Below are 19,827 nucleotides of genomic sequence, written 5' to 3'. Positions count from 1 at the left end.
AATCATATTGGAATGTAAGAATATTTAAATGACTTCAATTTAAAATAAATATAAATTATTTCAGTCACTGCTGAGGTATTTTTATTTAAGTAGATCCTAAAACAACAATAAAGAGATGAATCGGAAATGGATATGTAAAAGTGCGAAGAACGACAAATCTTAGTAAAGATTTTTTTTATCTATACTAATAATCAGGGAAAGGATTTATATGTAAATACATATTTACTTATAAAGCTAATATAATTTATATTTTGCATTATCTTTATGTTTCACAATGTGTAGGGTTGAAAAATCCTACTTTTATTTTCCATATTTTTCCATATTTTAGAGTTTAGTACATATTTTCGTTAATTTCCATATATTTTCCATATTTCATATAAAACAGTCCATATTATATTAGGTTTAACAATAAAACAAAACAAAATTCCATTAACTTTTAAAAATACATTTCAACAATAGAGATTTAAACACATGTTCAGTAATCCCTTTAACATCAGAGTTATTTGAAAATTAGCAGTCCTATCAACAATGGGAAAGTAAGTTACAAAACTGTATTAATTTAATTTAAAATTTTTAACAGACTTCAGTTGTGCAGCTCAACAGTTAAATGCCAGTCAGAGTACACATAGGTTCAGTTTTGTAAATCATACTATAAAGACGGTAAATATGCCAAAAGTACGTCATTCAGTCAATTTAAAATCAAAACTAACAAGTTACATTTCAGAATTTAAAGAAGATGGTTTATCAACTGACAATAAAATATTATTTTGTAATTTGTGTCAGTGTGCAGTATCATCTACACAAAAGTTCCTGGTGCAACAACACATTACAACTAGTAAACATCAGGCCAACAAACAACTAAATTCCAAGCAGAGACAATTGTTTTTAACACAACCAACAACATCGAATGTAAGATCTGAGTTTAACATCGACCTGTGCCGTTCTCTCATCTCTGCTGATATTCCTCTCTACAAACTAAAGAATAAGGTCTTCAGGGAATTCCTTGAAAAATATACTCAACATACAATCCCGGATGAGTCAACACTTAGGAAGACGTATGCTCCATCCATCTACGATGAGACAATACAGAAGATAAGAGATGAAATTAAAGATAGTTCAATTTGGGTTTCCATTGATGAGACTCCCGACAAAGAAGGTAGACTTGTTGGTAATGTAGTTATCGGTTTGTTAAGTGAACAATATTCTGAACGAATTCTTTTACATTGTGATGTTCTAGAAAAGTGCAATAACAAAACTATAGTTAAACTGTTCAACGAAGCTATGGGTATCCTGTGGCCAAAGGGTATTATGTACGATAATGTGTTATTCTTTATTAGCGATGCTGCCCCTTATATGGTCAAAGCTGGACAAGCATTATCTGTTGTATATCCTAAATTGACTCATTTTACTTGTGTGGCGCATGCATTTCATCGTGTGGCAGAAGTGGTCAGAGACAATTTCCCTAAAGTAGATTTGTTGATTTCATCAGTGAAAAAAGTATTTCTCAAAGCTCCCAGTAGAGTTAACGTGTTGAAAGAAATGTACCCTGAAATTCCATTGCCACCAAAGCCAATTTTAACTAGATGGGGTACATGGCTAGAAGCAGTTGAATATTATGCCGAACATATAGACTCTATTAACAATGTTCTCCTTGCATTGGACTCTGAAGATGCAGTCTCAATTGATACTGCGAAAACAGTTACCTGTGACATAAGTGTGAAGAATGACTTAGCTCACATTCAGCATACATTTTCATGCATCATAAAAACGCTCAAAAGTCTCCAAAATAGGCACCTTTCACTATCTGAAAGTTTTGAAATTATAAATAGTACTGTGGAACAACTGAATCGTGGTAGAGGTAAAGTTGCAGATGCAGTAAGAGCTAAGGTGGACACTGTACTTTCAAAAAACCCTGGATATGAAGAACTACAAAAGGTTGTTGCTGTGATGAGTGGTGAATCAACAGTGAAGATTAACTTGGACTTATCCCCAGCAGACATTGTGAAATTGAATTATGTACCAGTTACTTCTTGTGACGTCGAACGCTCTTTTAGTCAGTATAAATCTATCCTCAGAGACAATAGAAGAAGATTCACTTTTCAGCACTTGAAAGAAATGTTTGTAACCTATTGTTATGGTAACAGACAATAAAAATTGTGTTTTGTTGAAACTACATTGGAAGATAAGGTACGTCCATTATATTTTTTGTTTAGTTTGATTAAAATGTACCAATATTTAACGTACATAGTCATTTTTTTATAATTTTAAGTCCATATTTAATTCCATATTTTGGTAAAAATCCATATTTAATTCCATATTTTGGTAAAAATAACTACATATATATTTACATATTTCATATATTTTTAGTCCATATAAATCCGTTCCCTGCTAATAATAAATCTGTAGCCGAAATTTTTCTGGTAATTTTCGGTTTTCCAAAAATAATTGGTCCTAACATATATAATTAACTACCCTGAAACCGAAAAATCGCTTTTTTGAAATTTTTGTTTGTATGTCTGTCTGTCTGCCTGTCTGTCTGTCTTCTGTCTGGATGTTTGTTACCTTTTCACGCGATAATGGCTGAACCGATTTATATGAAAATTGGAATATAAATTAAGTTCGTTGTAACTTAGATTTTAGGCTATATGGCATTCAAAATACTTTATTTGAAAGGGGGTTATAAGGAGGCCTGAATTAAATAAATCGAAATATCTCCCTTATTATTGATTTTTGTAAAAAATCTTACATAACACAAGTTTCTTTAAAAATGATTTCCGATAAGTTTTAGTCTTTGCAAAATTTTTATAGACCTGATATTTAATGAGATAAATGAGTTTTAAAATTAAAATAACGCCATCAAAGGCAGTGCAATGAAATAAAAAAAAAATGACTTCGTCTATAAGGACCTTGGACAACAACAATCGAAAGATATTAAACATAGCCTACAGAGAATGTTTCTGTGTTTTTATGAAGTAATATCGGAAGCTAAATTAACCGATTTGTATAATTAATTATTATTTCACCATTGGAAAGTGTAGTTTCTTTAGATGGGCATAATGCTATAATGTTATTACAGTAAATTCTGAGTTAATCGAGGACAGGTAAGATTAAAATAACTTCTCATGCACAGAAAACTTAATAGGCTATTTTGTACATTCATTAAACTATGGTGCATGTAATAACATATAAGAAACATGTTAAAGGAATTGTCATTGCACCAAATGAGTGCTCTCTGGACCAAAATGTTCGCATTTTAATTATTTAAATACAATTTAAATTAAGTAACATATTAAACTATTTATCCTTCTATCAAACACGAATGTTTCCTGGGTCAAACGTCCTATTTTAATTATGAAATTACTTTATATTTATTTCTAACAAGTGCAGCGGAGCTCACGGGTACAGCTAGTTAAATAATAAGATTTTACCACAACTGATCGGTAAATCCTGAGATTTACCAACATTTCTTGGTAAAAGTTCAAAATATATACATCTAATAAGATATTTCATGGTTTTACCGCACCATAACGGTAAATGTTAGGTTATGCCGGTAAATTCTAAGATTTACCGGTCTTCGTACATTTACAGTAACATATATATACATTGTACATGCTACAAATTTCCATGCATTTTACCCAGATATTTTCTGAGTTATAGACTACTCTATTTCTAAAATAAAATTGGAGTCTATTTTCAAAATCTATCTCCTCATATAAATTTTAAGTATATGACCTAGAAAAAACATGTAGTATCTTTAATGTACTTAGGAAAGCATTAAGCATCCATATTTTATAAATATATCCTTAGAATAAAGAAAAAAAATATTTTGTCAAAAGTAATTTTTTTAATTTTCTAATACCTATTGTTATACAAACTGTTTTTTTCTTTAATTTAAAAAGTAATTAACATATAAAAAATCTGATAATGTAATTTGTTTACCACAGTGTATAGAACACGCAGTAAAAAATTTCATGTCCCTAGCATCAAAATTGTAAGAGTCTTCACACTTCGAACCTGACGAAATGTGCTGAAAAAAAGTGTGAGAAAACAGCTTTTAAAATTTGCAGGGAATTGAAGTTCAAGGGTGCAACCATTTATATACTGCGTAATTTTTATGCTTTTGAGCGCAGCAGAGCTTTGAAATTTGCTCAACATATACATAAGAAATTGCTGATTCAATTTTTACAAGAAAACGAAAATGTGATTTTCGGCTGAAAATGACCAAAATTTCAACCGTCACCCCTCATAATAGATTTAAATATATTATTTTTATCAATAGGGGAAACTCGGCAAATTTGGCTAATATTCTTGTATTTCTTTTATTGTCAAATTTCCTCCAGAGTTTTAAGAAGTTAAATGACACCTTCATAGAGTGCAACATCTGAGTGTACTTTTAGTTTTCGTTTCATCCGAATCCGCGCATTATAGTGGCAGATATTGTTACTAATAGAAAGAAGTGTTGAATACTTCCTGTTGACGTGGTGGTTGTGTGGACGTGTGTATACAAAGACGGAAGAAAAGTGCTGTTGATTACCTACGTTTGTTTGTGCATTATATGTCAAAAGCTGAGATTCCATATTATAAGGTAAGCCATTTATATAATTAATAGTTTCTGTTAATAACTCATCAGGCCTTAGCTCTTTTTATGTTCTTCTTAGCAAAAAATGTCTTCTCAGGGTAGTGTGAATTAGCCATTTTCCTTTATAGTGATATATTGCTGCTCTCTTTGAACAAGAATGTGTACTCGATGGTAAAATTTAAGAGTAGGGACGTATGAGGGATTTTTACAGTCTTCAATGCAGCACTGTGTGTGGTGTGTTGCAGATATTCCAAGGGAACGAGGACATTATTCTGAAAAATATTCCAAAGATGATTTGCGGGCTGCGGTTGGGAGTGTTTTGAAAGATAGATGGTCGACTTATAAGGCTTCTGAGAAGTACAATGTGCCCTTTAACAACTTAAAGAGGTTTCAGTGTGCTCCTCAGGACCCGATGACGTTGTCATTTCCAAGAAAGGACGACCCTTAGCTCTAACCGTTGAGGAAGAGCAAAAACTGGTGACATATGTACTCAAAATGCAAGAACTTGGGTTTGGGCTATCGGCAAAAGAAATTAGAAGACAACCCTTCAATATAATTAATAAGAGTGGTCGGAAAAATCCATTCAATTCTTTTTTGCTTTTGTTTTGTGTTTATGATGTTTAGTGACTTCTTGTCCCAGTAAATTAAGTCTTATAAACCTTGTACCACTGTTTTATTTTGAAAAATTTACTTTTTAATCCTATTGCTGAATTACCCCTGTACTATTGCCAATTTATCCTGATGAAGTACCAAATCTGGAAATATGTCATTTGTTATTTATTAGTGTATTATGTGTAAAGTAATTTAGATTTGTAGAATTTTCTTTCATAGGTTTATTCGGATTTAATGTTTAAACACATTCCACAGTAAAGGAATATTTAATTTCAGAATATGTAACTACAAACTGTGTCAAAATACAAATATTGACAAATTAGACGAGTCTCCCCTACATCAATACCAACGAAATAAGTCCAGAGTCCAACTCCGAACGTTACCAGCATTTGTTCTTAATTTATTGAGGGAAACCCAGTTGGGCCGGAACGCACCGGAACGCCGTTCCAAAAAATAAAAATGTAAGCATTTCGGAAACATGAGTATGCCAAACTTGACACCCTCTACGAGCCTATTTGGTTGCTGCTAAATTGATAACGTGAGTTCCTCTAATACATATTATTTTCAAACTAAATCACTGGGGAAAATCCCGGAAAAGACTTGTCCCAATCAGTGTTTGAATCCGGGCCCGCTAGTCCACGGTCAGATATCGTAAGCGTTACTGCACAACGGTGGACCAGTGCTGACCTACATAGGAAATACAATAAATTAGATGAAAATTTGAAATGAAAACTCTTCAAGAAACAATTCTAATCAATGCTTTCGCATGGGTTTGTTCCTCGCAGCTTTCACGAGATAGGTGTGTACGATGTCCCTTCAATGGTCGACCATGCCCTCAACGTTTCGAGGCAGAGCTCTCTGTACTACATCGGCCACTCCATGGGAGGCACCGATTTCTACGTATATGCTTCCACTTACCCTGCCTACAACTCCAAGATACGCCTCATGGTGGGACTGGCGCCCCCATCTTACTACTACTTCACTTCCAACCCCTTTATCAGGATCTCTATGTTCAGTAAAGTAGGGGTAAGAAAATTAAGTACATTCTATGAGGGAGAAAGCAATGGTGGAGTATTCTGAATGCATTGCTATTTTTTTATTTCGTTATCTAATGATACTGTATCACAACTAGATTATTTAGCGTCGATGGATTTAGTGATAGCGAAATGTTATTTGGCGAGATAAGGCCGAGGATTCGCCACAGATTACCTGACATTCGCCTTACGGTTTGGGGAAAACCTCGGAGAAAACCAACCAGGTAATCAGCCCTAGCGGGAATCGAACCCACGCCCGAGCGCAACTCCGGATCGGCAGGCAAACGCGTTAGCCGATTGAGCCGATGGCTGATTACATTGTTTCCATTGCTTGCAATGAATATAGAAGTTTAGTGTTTCAGTTGGCTCCATCTTTGCCTTCAGGTGAACAAAAGAAACGGACCACTCAAGTGGCTTAGGCCTTTTTAATGACCAGGCCGAGTGTTTTTACAATTAGTAATTAACATGAAATGTGACAGAGAGATGCACCAAGTACATTAAGATGATTAATGACAGTGAATTTGACGCGAATTTTCGAGAAGATTGTTTTTTTTTTCTGCAAAAGATGTTCATTTCTATGGTAAAATGAAAATAGAGCATGTTTAAATTATTTCAAAGAAATGGAGTCCTATTAACTTTGAAGATGTTAGCTACAAAGGAATAGGGAGACAAAATACTTGGGATTTATATTTCTATCCTTAATGGCTTACAGTTACAGGACCATTGATGACTGGGTTTTGGATAAAACTGAGTTAAGGCTGATTTGCAAAGGATACGGTTATTATTATTATTATTATTATTATTATTATTATTATTATTATTATTATTATTATTTATAATTGTCGATCTAGCTTCCCAATATCTTAATGGCTCTAAGGAACTCCGCAGAGCTGGGCATTTCCGGAGATGCTCTCTGTCCATAACCTCAGATGAGATGCAAAGAATACAAGCCAAAGACATCGCAATTCCAAAGCGATGGAGATGTCCAAGACAGTCATGACCAGTATTGTGACGAAAAAGAGTGACTGATGTTTTTCGTTGGCCGTCTGTAATGTTTTGGATTGATGTCTTCCACTGCTTTTCCTTGATTTTGTCATATCGTTCTTCAAAATATGGGTTTCTAATCACGTCTTTTACTATTAACTTTTGAGACTCATATGATATGATTTTCTAGGTTATTTAAGTTAGGGAGGCACCCTTTTAGGCTAAAGTACCTGCACGCTCGTTTCCAGAAATATTGCAAGAATTTAGGATCCACTGAAAAGGTACGATCTTGTTCAATTTGTGTATGAGTGTACTGTCTACGACATTACATGGTGAAAAATATAATCACGAAATTACTATCACATTTTGAATAATAAGTCTTATTTCATCTTTCTTAGTAAGTTTAACATATCTCTTTTCTCCTTCTTACACACCACTACGGGTAGGGGAGGGGGATCCACTCACTAAATCACACACTACACATCTTACAGCATGGGCCTCCCTGTTCATGAGATCGGGATGACACAATGCCACCGCCGAGACATCGCAGGACAACTATAACATAACGGACAGACACCAGTCCTGTGGATGGAAGATAAATTTCTTCCAATGCTCATGCCGGGAATCAAACCGCAGTTGGAAAGCGCACTCGCTATCGAAATAGCCACAGACTTAATCTTAAGTATGTTATTTTATTAATTTTTCACGAAGAATTGGAAAAACTTTAATAAAGAACCTGACCCCGGTAATGGCACAAACGGTAGAATATCTTTATCTTGTTCACTTGTAGAGTTAAGGTAGAGCCAACTTTAGAAACGTCGTAAATTTCTATCAATTAATAAGTTCCTATCTACACCTCTTCTAAATGAAACCCTCTCATCTCTTTTTATAACGATAATTGTAGTTAATAGGCATTTATTTATCTATTTTAATTATTTTTCATTAATTAATTAATGTATTAATTTATTTTATTTTTATTTATTTATTTATTATTTTTCATTTATTTATTATTATTTATTTATTCATTCATTTATTTATCTCTTTATTTATTTATTACTTATCTATCTATCTATCTATCTATCTATCTATCTATCTATCTATCTATCTATCTGTCTGTCTGTCTGTCTGTCTGTCTGTCTGTCTGTCTGTCTGTCTGTCTGTCTGTCTGTCTGTCTGTCTGTCTGTCTGTCTGTCTGTCTGTCTGTCTGTCTGTCTGTCTATCTATCTATCTATCTATCTATCTATCTATCTATCTATCTATCTATCTATCTATCTATCTATCTATCTATCTATCTATCTATCTATCTATCTGTCTCTCTGTCTGTCTGTCTGTCTATCTGTCTATCTGTCTATCTATCTATCTATCTATCTATCTATCTATCTATCTATCTATCTATCTATCTATCTATCTATCTATCTATCTATCTATCTATCTATCTATCTATCTATCTATCTATCTGTCTATCTGTCTATCTGTCTATCTGTCTATCTGTCTATCTGTCTATCCTATCTATCCTATCTATCTATCTATCTATCTATCTATCTATCTATCTATCTATCTATCTATCTATCTATCTATCTATCTATCTATCTATCTATCTATCTATCTATCTATCTATCTATCTATCTATCTATCTATCTATCTAGCTATCTAGCTATCTAGCTATCTATCTATCTATCTATCTATCTATCTATCTATCTATCTATCTATCTATCTATCTATCTATCTATCTATCTATCTATCTATCTATCTATCTATCTATCTATCTATCTATCTATCTATCTATCTATCTATCTATCTATCTATCTATCTATCTATCTATCTATCTATCTATCTATCTATCTATCTATCTATCTATCTATCTATCTATCTATCTATCTATCTATCTATCTATCTATCTATCTATCTATCTATCTATCTATCTATCTATCTATCTATCTATCTATCTATTTATTTGTTTATTTATCGATCTATTTATTTATCTATTTATTTATATATTTATCTATTTATCTATGTATCTATTTATCTATCTATCTGTCTATCTGTCTGTATTTATTTATTTATTTACTTACTTATTTATTTATTTATTTATTCTGATAAACTTGCGAAAACCCATTAATGTAAAGGAGAGATGTATCAAAGAATAACGTACTGTTTAATTGTTTTCTAAATATACAAAGTACGGGTAACTTGCTCATGAAAGTTTTGTGCCATGTTCGACTGGAATATGTAGATTTCTGATACTTTTGCGTTCCCCACTTCTCCGACTGTCAGAGTGCGAGAGAGAAGGAAGTTGAAATGCGAGGAAAGATTCTGCTCATGCGTAGAACAGCACTTCATCCATGCTACTGCATTTCCAGAAAACATCATAATTTCTTTCTGAGTAAGGAACACGTGTGCCCAATGGCGGCTCGTGAACTTGTGGATTGAGAGAGCTGCAGTAGATTTTGGTACATACAAATTTCACTTCTTGATACCATTACTAATAAGTATAGGACAAAAATAAATTCACTACATATCGAAAAACCAAAACTTTCTAACTTAGTTGGGAGATGTCTGTGGGACCATTTGCTAATCCCTAAGAAAAACTAATACCACCGATTTCAGTCTGAATTTCAGATCGGCAGACACTCAACTTACAATCTACCAGTTCATTCTGAATTGTCTTAGAATAACCTTAAACAGTGGCATGTTCCAAATGATTTTTGAGAGGCTCGTTTAGATTACTCACGAACTGTAGCAACCCACGAAACACATCAGGGCTCTTCGAATCGTTTTTTCATCATGTCCCCTATGGGGAAGTTCATATTGGCCACAAAATTTGATACAATCAATTTTTTTTTAATAATTTCACGATTTTTTCTCACTTCTTGATTATGTTTGAGAATGTTTGTTCTGTTCGTTTCACTTAATTGCACAGCAGTATGAGTTGCGTAATGTAGCCAATGAAACAACATGTTTCAGGTGAGACTGCGAAGATTCGTGCATTTTGCTTTTTAGAGGCAAATGTCCTAAATCTGTCACACCACTCCTAGTCCATGCAGCATCACCACCGAAAAGGAGGCAAGGACAACAAAATACTGATTTTTTTTTTTTTTGTTCACATCCACGTAACCACAAATGCTTAGCGTAAATTTCATTGTTATACTTCCTTACATACTGCATATGCACTATTTCGGCTGGATGAAGCTTAAGTAAGATTTAAGTCGGGTAACGGACGACCCTTTAATTTCACTTCATTACATCAATATTCTCCGCAAGGGAAAGTTGAGAAAAATCAAATTAATATTCTGTAATTCACACACACTCATGCTTGCAAATTTGCACTGGTTAAGTTACGGTATTAAGACGTCACACCAAAGCAACACTCAGATATACTGATGGTCAACAATTTTCTAAAACTGGAAAAGAAGTCTCTTTCGTATTTTACGTGCTATATCAAAATGATTCTACTCGTGCAATCATTTTGAGCTAAGGCAAATATTAGGTTCTTCTGGAGGCTGGATATATACGTAATAATAAGGGAAAAGAGAATATTAATTTCGTTATATTAACTCGATAAGATTCTACAACAATAAGTATGTGAAAAGAAAATAAAAATTTTGTCATTAAGTTTCAAGGGAATAGAGAATCCATTTGACGCACCATTACAATAGCGGTGTGGGAGGAGAGGAAAGATCCCTTGTGGCCTGGCTCTGCAAGCCACTGCAACGAGATATGGGTTTTAAACAGCGGCAGTTTCCCTCTGCTTCCCTTCACCTCTCTACCTCCTGACCATGCAAGACACACTCTCTATGAGCTGACCACCCTGCAGATCCCAGGACGACTTTGAATGCAGTGCCAATTCCAATAGAGTCGACGCGCAAAAAGATTATGCATAAGATAATAGTACATATTCCCGGGCAGATGAAATATAAAGCAATTTACCAATAAAAGCTGTAACAATTCTTCTAAAAATTAAAATAAATATTATTTTTATTTTCCTGTCAAAGCAGGGAGTGCTGCAGCTCCGCAGCTCTTATGGACGAGCCGCCCCTGCGTGTGCCTATCTTGTGGTTCTAAAAGCGTATATTTCCTACTTCTGTTGTGTTTATTTAACTTGTGTATTTAATACAATAATATATTCAACTCCTCTTTCCAAAATAATTACGCTACACCAGGCATGCCTCCTTGAACTGATATTTTTGTAGTGAGTTGTAGCGAGGCAAACCCTCTCCCCCCACCGTTCTGACGTCGGCAGAGCGCACAGATAGAAGTCTGTATGCAATCATGCTAAGGGATATACATAAGAATTATATGTGACGACCTTACGAGGTACATTTTGTTTCTTTCAACCTGTTTAACAAAAGGAAAACAATTATTGAAAACATGATTATATTCTCTGATCACAGCCAATGTCTTGCAGGCTGAAGCGGATATGTTATATAACAGTGAATTTTTCCCGAAGGATTGGGTACCTCCAATTCTCCTACAAACCTTCTGCAGAGACATGGGCCTGGTGCAAGAACTATGTTCCGCAGGACTTCTGCTCCTCGGTGGGACAAATTCAACACAGACTAACAAAGTAAGTATGGAACGCTAATGAGGATGTATGTCCACTTTACTTCGGGCCGTAGTCAGTCAGTATACTTATACAATCCTGGAAGACGGAATGAATCGGAATTTCCTCAATTTCTATGTGTGTACTGGTTATTAAGGGAAGACTCCACTGAAAATCATGAAACTTTTTCCAATTTTTTTTTAGCTATTTCACTTATTCAGAATTTATATTTTCATACCCCAAATGGATTCAGCTCAATTCTGATTACAAATACTCGTATGTTTACAATTTTTAAATTAAGGCTGGAAGAGGGCGTGGAATTTAAAGAGCTGTCAAAATTGTTTTTCATCGAAGAATTCTTTTTTAAAATTTCTGATTACAAATCTAGTAACTTTTTGTTGGCTCCCTGAAGTTACTAGATGAATGTAGCGGAGAAGAATATTAATTTACATAAATATTCATTTTATTTTCACATCTATTTTTCTGTGTTCATTTTTGTTGATTCAACACCAACTTCCTTATGCCAAATGTTAATCAATCTGGATGAAAATTTTACTGCAAGTATTTATGAGGTAGCTGCATGTTTCTATGCATTTATTTTGTGAGAAATGCTGCTAGTTTATTTTATTAATATTTTTCTTAATGCTGCTAGTTTATTTGATTAATATTTTTCTTATAAGAAAAATATTAATAAAATAAACTAGCAGCATTTCACACAAAATAAATGCATAGAAACATGCAGCTACCTCATAAATACTTGCAGGAAAAATTTCATCCAGATTGATTAATATTTGGCATCAGAAAGTTGGTGTTGAATCAACAAAAATGAACACAGAAAAATAGATTTGAAAATAAAATGAATATTTATGTAAATTAATATTCTCCTCCGCTACATTCATCTAGTAACTTCAGGGAGCCAACGAAGAGTTACTAGATTTGTAATCAGAAATTTTGAAAAAGAATTCTTCAATGAAAAACAATTTTGACAGCTCTTTAAATTCCACGCCCCCTTCCAGCCTTAATTTAAAAAGTGTAAACATACGAGTATTTGTAATCAGAATTGAGCTGAATCCATTTGGGGTATGAAAATATAAATTCTGAATAAGTGAAATAGCTAAAAAAAAAAAATTGGAAAAAGTTTCATGATTTTCAGTGGAGTCTTCCCTTAAGGCGTTTATCCATTTATAGAGCTCACCATTACTATGTTAAACGAAGGATGGAGGATACTCTTGGTCGTTGTATAGCTTATATAACAAATAGACCACAAACTTAGCAGGAATGCAGGAATATAGGGTGGAGGATGCTCTTTGTAATTTCGTGTAGGTGGCTGGTGGATAGGTAATTGGTGGATGACGAATGTTTGTAAAATAATTTACTCTTTGTCGGCCTAGAACGTCAGTAGTGAAGTAAACTACAATTTAAGCAGGAATAAAGGAAAGACGGGTAGCTGACTGGCTGGATGGATGAATGGATAAAGGTTATTAAATTGTATTATTTACTTCTTCCTTCCGATTTCAAATGGTTTCAACTGTAATATAATTAATGTTTCATAAATATTAATAATGAATAATTAAATAAACTATGTGTTTCAATGAAAGAGAGAATAAATACACCAATAAATAATGTAAGTATGAATTAATTACTCGACTAGTTAGTGGATGAATGAGTGAACGATTGAGTGAGTGAAGTTGACTTCATATGTTTATTATTTGTTTATTTGTTCATTCGTTTATTTATGTATTTATTCGTTTATTTATTTATTCATTCATTCATTTGTTTATTTATTTATTTATTCGTTCATCCATTCAATTGTCCAATGATTTATTTGTTTATTTAATATTTACTTATTTATTTATTTATGTAGACTTATTTATTTATGTAGACCTATTTATTTATTTACTTATTTATCTATTTATTCATTCATTCGTTCTTTTGTTCGTTTATTTATGTTTCATTCGTTTATTTATTTATTTATTTATTTATTTATTCATTCATTCATTCATTCGTCCAATAATTCATTTCTTCACTGATTTATTTGTTTCCTTATTATTTAATTATTTCTTTACTTATTTTCTTATTTACTTATGTAGACCTATTTATTTAATTAATTTACTTATTTATTTGTTTATTTATTTATTCGTTCGTTTGTTCGTTCGTTTATTTATTTATTCATTCGTTTATTCGTCTATTCATTTACTTATTTATTTATTCATTAATTTATTCGTTCATTCATTCATTTGTTCATTGAATTATTTATTTACTTATTTTCTTATTTACTTAAGTAGGCTTATTTTTTATTTATTTCATTGTTTATTTATTTATTCATTCGTTTATTTATTTATATATTCATTCATTCGTTAGTTCATTTGTTCGTTCGTTTATTTATTTATTTACTTATTTATGTATTTATTTATTTATTTATTCGTTCTTTCTTTCGTTTGTTTGTTCGTTCATTCATTTGTTTATTTCCTTGTAATAATGAGTGAACGAATTAACAGATGATAGAATGGACTGTGTTAGGTGGAAGCAGTTCTCATTTTCTTGAAAGGTATCATAGATCAACTCTGCCATAGTCCAGACGAGAAATCTAAACGGATAGAACTTATACCCATTTGCACCACAACAATCCATTTTCTAGCCCTCTCTATTAACTAAGTTGTCTTTGGAGGACAGCAACATGAACTGCTTTCAGCTCTATACGTACAGTACACTGAAAATAACCAGGATCACTACACATCACAAACGTCTTGAAAAACACTGACTCTGGGACGCAAAAAGAACCATACACATTTAATGTCTCTGATCATAATCCGAGTATATTCAAACGTATATTATGTAATAGCCGTCTTGGACAGTAGTCAATCAAAATTAACCATCTAACATGTACACTTACTTTTATGTCTAGTTCTAATCCAGTATATCTTAAAAAGCCTTACAGAGGAAATTCAATTACTTTCTCCTTTTACAGAAATCGCTGCCTGCAATTTTATCTCATTTTCCGGCCGGGGCTTCCTTGAAAACTTGGGTCCACTTTGGTCAACAATTAAGATCAGGTAATTAGTCCCTCCGAACTCTAATTTGTAAGTAGTAGTAGCAGGAGTAATAGTTATAATGTTAGTTGTAGTAGTGGTCATAGTCCTAGTAGTTTTTGTAGTGGTAGTGGTGATAATGGTAGGCCTAATGGTAGTAGTGTGGTAGTATTGTTAGTGGTAATAATGATAGGTGTAGAGATAGTAGTAGTGGTAGTGGTAATGGTAATGGTAATGGTAGTGGTGGTGGTGATGGTAGTGGTAGTTGTGATATATAGTAGTAGCAGTTGCGGTATGTAGTGGTAGTGGTAGTGGTGGTGATAGTGGTAGTTGTGATATGTAGTAGTAGTAGTAGTAGTAGTAGTAGTAGTTGTAGTGGAAGTGGTAATTGTGGTTGTGGTATGTAGTGGTGGTAATAGTAGTAGTGGTAGTGGTAGTGGTGGTAGTGGTAATTGTGGTTTATAGTAGTAGTAGTTGCGGTATGTAGTGGTAATGGTGGTGATAGTGGTAGTAGTTGTGATATGTAGTAGTAGTAGTAGTAGTTGTAGTGGAAGTGGTAATTGTGGTTGTGGTATGTAGTGGTAGTGGTGATAGTATTTGTAGTATGTAGAGGTAGTAGTAGTTGTAGTGGTAGTTGTGGTATGTAGTGGTGGTAATAGTGGTAGAGGTAGTGATGGAAGTAGTAGTAGTTGTGGTGGGAGTGGTAGTTGTGGTTGTGATATGTAGTGGTAGTGATGGTAGTAGTATTTGTAGTAATAGTTGTAGCTGTTGTATGTAGTTGTAGTGATAGTTTGGTATGTAGTGGTGGTAATAGTAGTCGTGGTAGTAGTAGTAGTAGTAGTTGTAATGGGAATGATAGTTGTGGTTGTGGTATGTAGTGGTAATTGTAGTAGTAGTATTTGTAGTAATAGTGGTAGTTGTATGCAGTGGTAGTAATAGTTGTAGCTGTGGTATGTAGTGGTGGTAATAGTAGTAGTGGTAGTGGTGGTAGTAATAGTAATAATTGTAGTGGTAGTAATAGTGGCAGTGGTCGTAATAGTTTTGACTGTGACTTGTTTTTGTTCACCAGGGAAACAACATACAGCATTTTAATCCATGAAAAGCAACCACTGACTATATCTGATACTTAGTCACTAGACACCAACGTAGTGTACGCTTATATGTTATTAATCCTTTCTGTGCCAATTACCTTCGCATATCTGCAAAGATATAATACATCATCCACTTCAGCTAGTTTAAATTTAACTAGAGGCTTTAAATATCGGTTTTTAAGTCACTGTAGCCTACACAAGAGGAGATAAGACCATTTACTGCAATGTACTGTATCTTGTGTCGCAGGAAAATTCCGACAGTATGACCACGGGCGTCAACTGAACTTGAAGCTGTACGGTACAGCAGAGCCCCCGGAGTACAACACTACCGTCATCACAGCGCCTGTAGCTTCATACATCAGTGATGGAGACAGCTTGGTTGTAGCTAAGGTTCGCGGTTTGAGAATTGCATTTCTAAATCTTACTGACACTGACGAGGAAACTGCTAATGAGCTCATGTCGAAACCTCTCCTCAAACATCGCGTATAGTTAGATCTCCACGCAGACTCCTTCATAGTTCATTTATCAGAGCGTTGACTTATGACGTCTGTGGACCCGAGTTCAAATCCTGCATGGCGGAGTTGTGAGGATTTTTCCCACACTTCTCCGTTTTCCCTCCCTTCATTCCATCACCGCTCGTCATAGGATCCTTTCATTCTGATTTCCGTTTTTAAAACAGGGCACCACTTATATTTGTGTGGCACCGAATTGATCTTCAGACGTAGTTGGTGATCCTCTCGGTTTGTTCAAAGATTGGTGGTGAATTCTAGACCAGCAGAGACGAACCGAAGTCCCCCTCCAGAATCTCACTCCTTCAGGGACATGCCTCGTGTTGATCTGTAAGGTACCGGAAAATATTGAATGCGAGTGGGCTGCAGTCAAAGAAAGTCGGCAACTGGCAGTCGAGAAATAGAAGATCTGGAGATAACAACCGACCGAGTTAGCAACTCACCAACTTATTTTCCACGTATAAGTGACACTGTGGCATGAAATATTGTTCATAGAAATTTGAAATGCACTTGAAATAACACGATGATTTCCCGAAATATTTACCACATGTTTTCCGGGCAGAGGAAGAATCTCCACCGTAAGCTATTCACCTGCTTGCAGATTGTTGCATAGCATTTAAAAATTTCACTGACTATATGCACAAATTAATAGTCTACGCAGTTACTTAAATTTACTCTATAATAACTGTATGAAAAGTAATAAATGTCTAAATACGAATGCATATTCGTTTTATATGTTAGGTGCTTACAAATCTCTGCTGTACTTAATTCTAAATTGAAGTGAAGTCCACATCAGTTGTGTATAAGCGTGAGATATTCAATGGATATCCATTATACAAAGCTAGCCAATGGGAACTGCTACTTCTTTCTTTTAAATATTTCTTCGTAGGCTATTGAATGATATCGCCACAATTACTGTCTTTACCGAAAGAGTCGTTTCTCAGGGTGCGACATAGGAGACTGGTCTTCTCTATACCCGCAATGAGACGAGATGATGACGGTTTGTTGGCTTGCACAGGAGAACCGGAACTCTCCGGGAAAACCCCTGTGTTACCCGGACTACGGGTTTGCCCAAAACAAGTTGTAAATCGGGGATCGAACCTGGCTCCACAGGACTGTAAGTCCAGCGCTCTAGCCACTAGACCACCTTGGCGGCTGAATCTTGACATAATTTTCGACAAATAAAAGGGCATTTTCTATGGAGACGTTTTTCAAAACTGAGAAATATCAGAACTGAGAGCCCCATGACATGGGTTGGGACTCTGGGCTCCAAAAGGCATACGATTTTAAAATGCGTAAACAATTTTCATGTTTATGACTGTGATTTCGACACGTTATCAGAAAAGAAGTGGTCAAGATCATGAGAGTTAAGTCAGAAGGACCGAACAAGGAGAGGGAATTATTACTGTATTTTCACATTTTAGTTGTCGACAAATGATTACCTACTGGAGTTCATTTTTTCATTCATAGTTTTCTGCCCACGGGCAGGACTTTCACTGCAAACCCAGCATTCTCAAATCTATTATTGAAGTATGAAGATTGATTAATAAGCAGATATGTACAGAGTTTACAATTTTCTTTATTGCTTCGGTCTTTTAATTAAAATAATAAAGCCACAAAATACCCATCGATTTACCGAAAAATATGCCATGGCTCACCAAATTATATAACACAGAAAATGAATTCATAATAATATGAAATCACTTACTGGCGATCTCATTCCACAGCGTACGAAAATCCACCCGTACCAGTGGAGAACTTAAGACCTTAATGTAATAGAATTCATTTAACATAAGCAAAGTGAATAAATTAAGCAAGATAACTAAATTGCATATAATAAAATTTGTTTAGCTCATGCAATCTACTTCGTATAACCTTACGGAAATACTTTAAAAGCACCTGTACCCAGGGCCCAGGAGCCAATCCTGTATTAACCAGCAAAATGTCGAATTAATAACGATTTTATTATTTGTCTTGCAGGATGTCGATAGTCTGCATCGAACCTTGCGAAACAACGTTGGAGTATTTCGAGTTCCTCTGTCAACATTCAACCACTTCGACTTTTTGTGGGGAGTGGATGTGAAGTCCTTGGTGTACGACTCAGTTATCGATTTGATGGCGAGATTCTGATGCTTGCTGTTGCAAGGAATGTGATGATCCCAACGGCAGATGCTTGGAATTCAATAAATCCAAGATGCGTACCATGATGCCAAGATACTTAAACCACTATAATTGTCACTCCAAGTCATGTCGGTGTCTACGAGTGGATTTCATATCCCCAGTGAGTTTTCATCAGCCCTTATTTTGGCATCTTACGGCATAGCATTAACATAAGTGGGAGATATGCAATAACATACAGGTTGGTGCAGATAAAAGTAGCCCGTGTAAGTGTAGAGTAAATATAGAAGAAAAATACAGAGACGAAGTGCTGAAAAGGTGTCACCTTTTATAGAATATGTTAAAAGTGGTTCCTTGCAGCATCAATACACAGTTATGCACCTCTAATCATGTTCAAATACACTGTCACAGATACATTTCGCACAGATCTCGTAGAGCGCGACGTTTTAACCAAACCCTGTATTGCTCTCTTTGCCTTGTCCCTGAAAATTTCGCAGGTTTTCTTACTCAGACCTGTTCTCACATAGCCTACGCTTCCACAATTTCCACTCTTTCTTATATCGAGTAAGTCATTTTGCACGATGCGAACAGATATGTGTAGTTCGACTGATGACTAATGAAATACTGACAGGAAGAATGCCAACAATCGATTGTCCTTTGTTGTAGCCCATAGATGTCCAATATTGTAACTCGTACGAGGTAACCCCTGGCGTAAGCAACACGCAGCTCATACTCTTTAATGTCGTTTTTCCTATTTTATATGGAAAGTTATTGACCTTAGCAGAGCATGCTTGACGTGCAATATCTCCTGGGTCTATAGGCGCTTGGACACCCGTGCTGTAGCTGTTTACTCATTTCGTTAAGATAGGCCTACGATACGATAGAATAAGATAATGGAATTTCAAGGAGTCGAAATATCGCATTCGCATTCAAATGGGAGGCAGGCTGCTTTTATCTGCGCCACCCAGTAGAAGAGGACGAAAATATTAAACAAAAATTTTATATAAATGAGAACATAGCTGCCAAGATCTTTGAAATATTGGATGGAGGAGGGGGCAGGACTCTGCACAAAAGTCTGAGAAAACATTAATTGTCGTTTCTCAGAAATATCGTTACATATTTTTCAGATCATAACATCGCCTGATTTTTCATTTAGTACCCATGGAAATTGCCTAACCCAAGATGGTTGAGAACTACGGCCCTTATGCACTACTTTTCCCTTTCAGTGCTTTGCTCACTCTTCGTTGTTTCTTACAGCGATGATAAAAATCAGCTATCAGTTTTACTGTCACTGTTTCCGTTCATTGCAGCTTTATTTTCGACAGTTTTC

The 19,827-nt window shown here is 34.7% G+C and overlaps 1 protein-coding gene across 1 annotated transcript in view; it reads left to right on the top strand.

Moving 5' to 3' along the window:
- Window positions 1-18,552, top strand: part of LOC138704466 (lipase 1-like) — a 45,490-nt gene extending 26,938 nt beyond the window's left edge. Inside the window, exons 4-8 of the mRNA XM_069832371.1 lie at window positions 5,977-6,217; window positions 11,616-11,774; window positions 14,719-14,803; window positions 16,118-16,260; window positions 18,360-18,552. Coding sequence (XP_069688472.1) covers window positions 5,977-6,217; window positions 11,616-11,774; window positions 14,719-14,803; window positions 16,118-16,260; window positions 18,360-18,509 — 778 coding nt within the window. The 3' untranslated portion in view covers window positions 18,510-18,552. The remainder of the gene's footprint in view (window positions 1-5,976; window positions 6,218-11,615; window positions 11,775-14,718; window positions 14,804-16,117; window positions 16,261-18,359) is intronic.
- Window positions 18,553-19,827: the final 1,275 nt, after the last annotated feature.

Source organism: Periplaneta americana, chromosome 8 (assembly GCF_040183065.1).
Source record: "Periplaneta americana isolate PAMFEO1 chromosome 8, P.americana_PAMFEO1_priV1, whole genome shotgun sequence".
NCBI lineage: Eukaryota > Metazoa > Arthropoda > Insecta > Blattodea > Blattidae > Periplaneta > Periplaneta americana.
The sequence above is the reverse complement of the archived record's forward strand: the minus strand, read 5'-3'. Positions and strand labels throughout refer to the sequence as shown.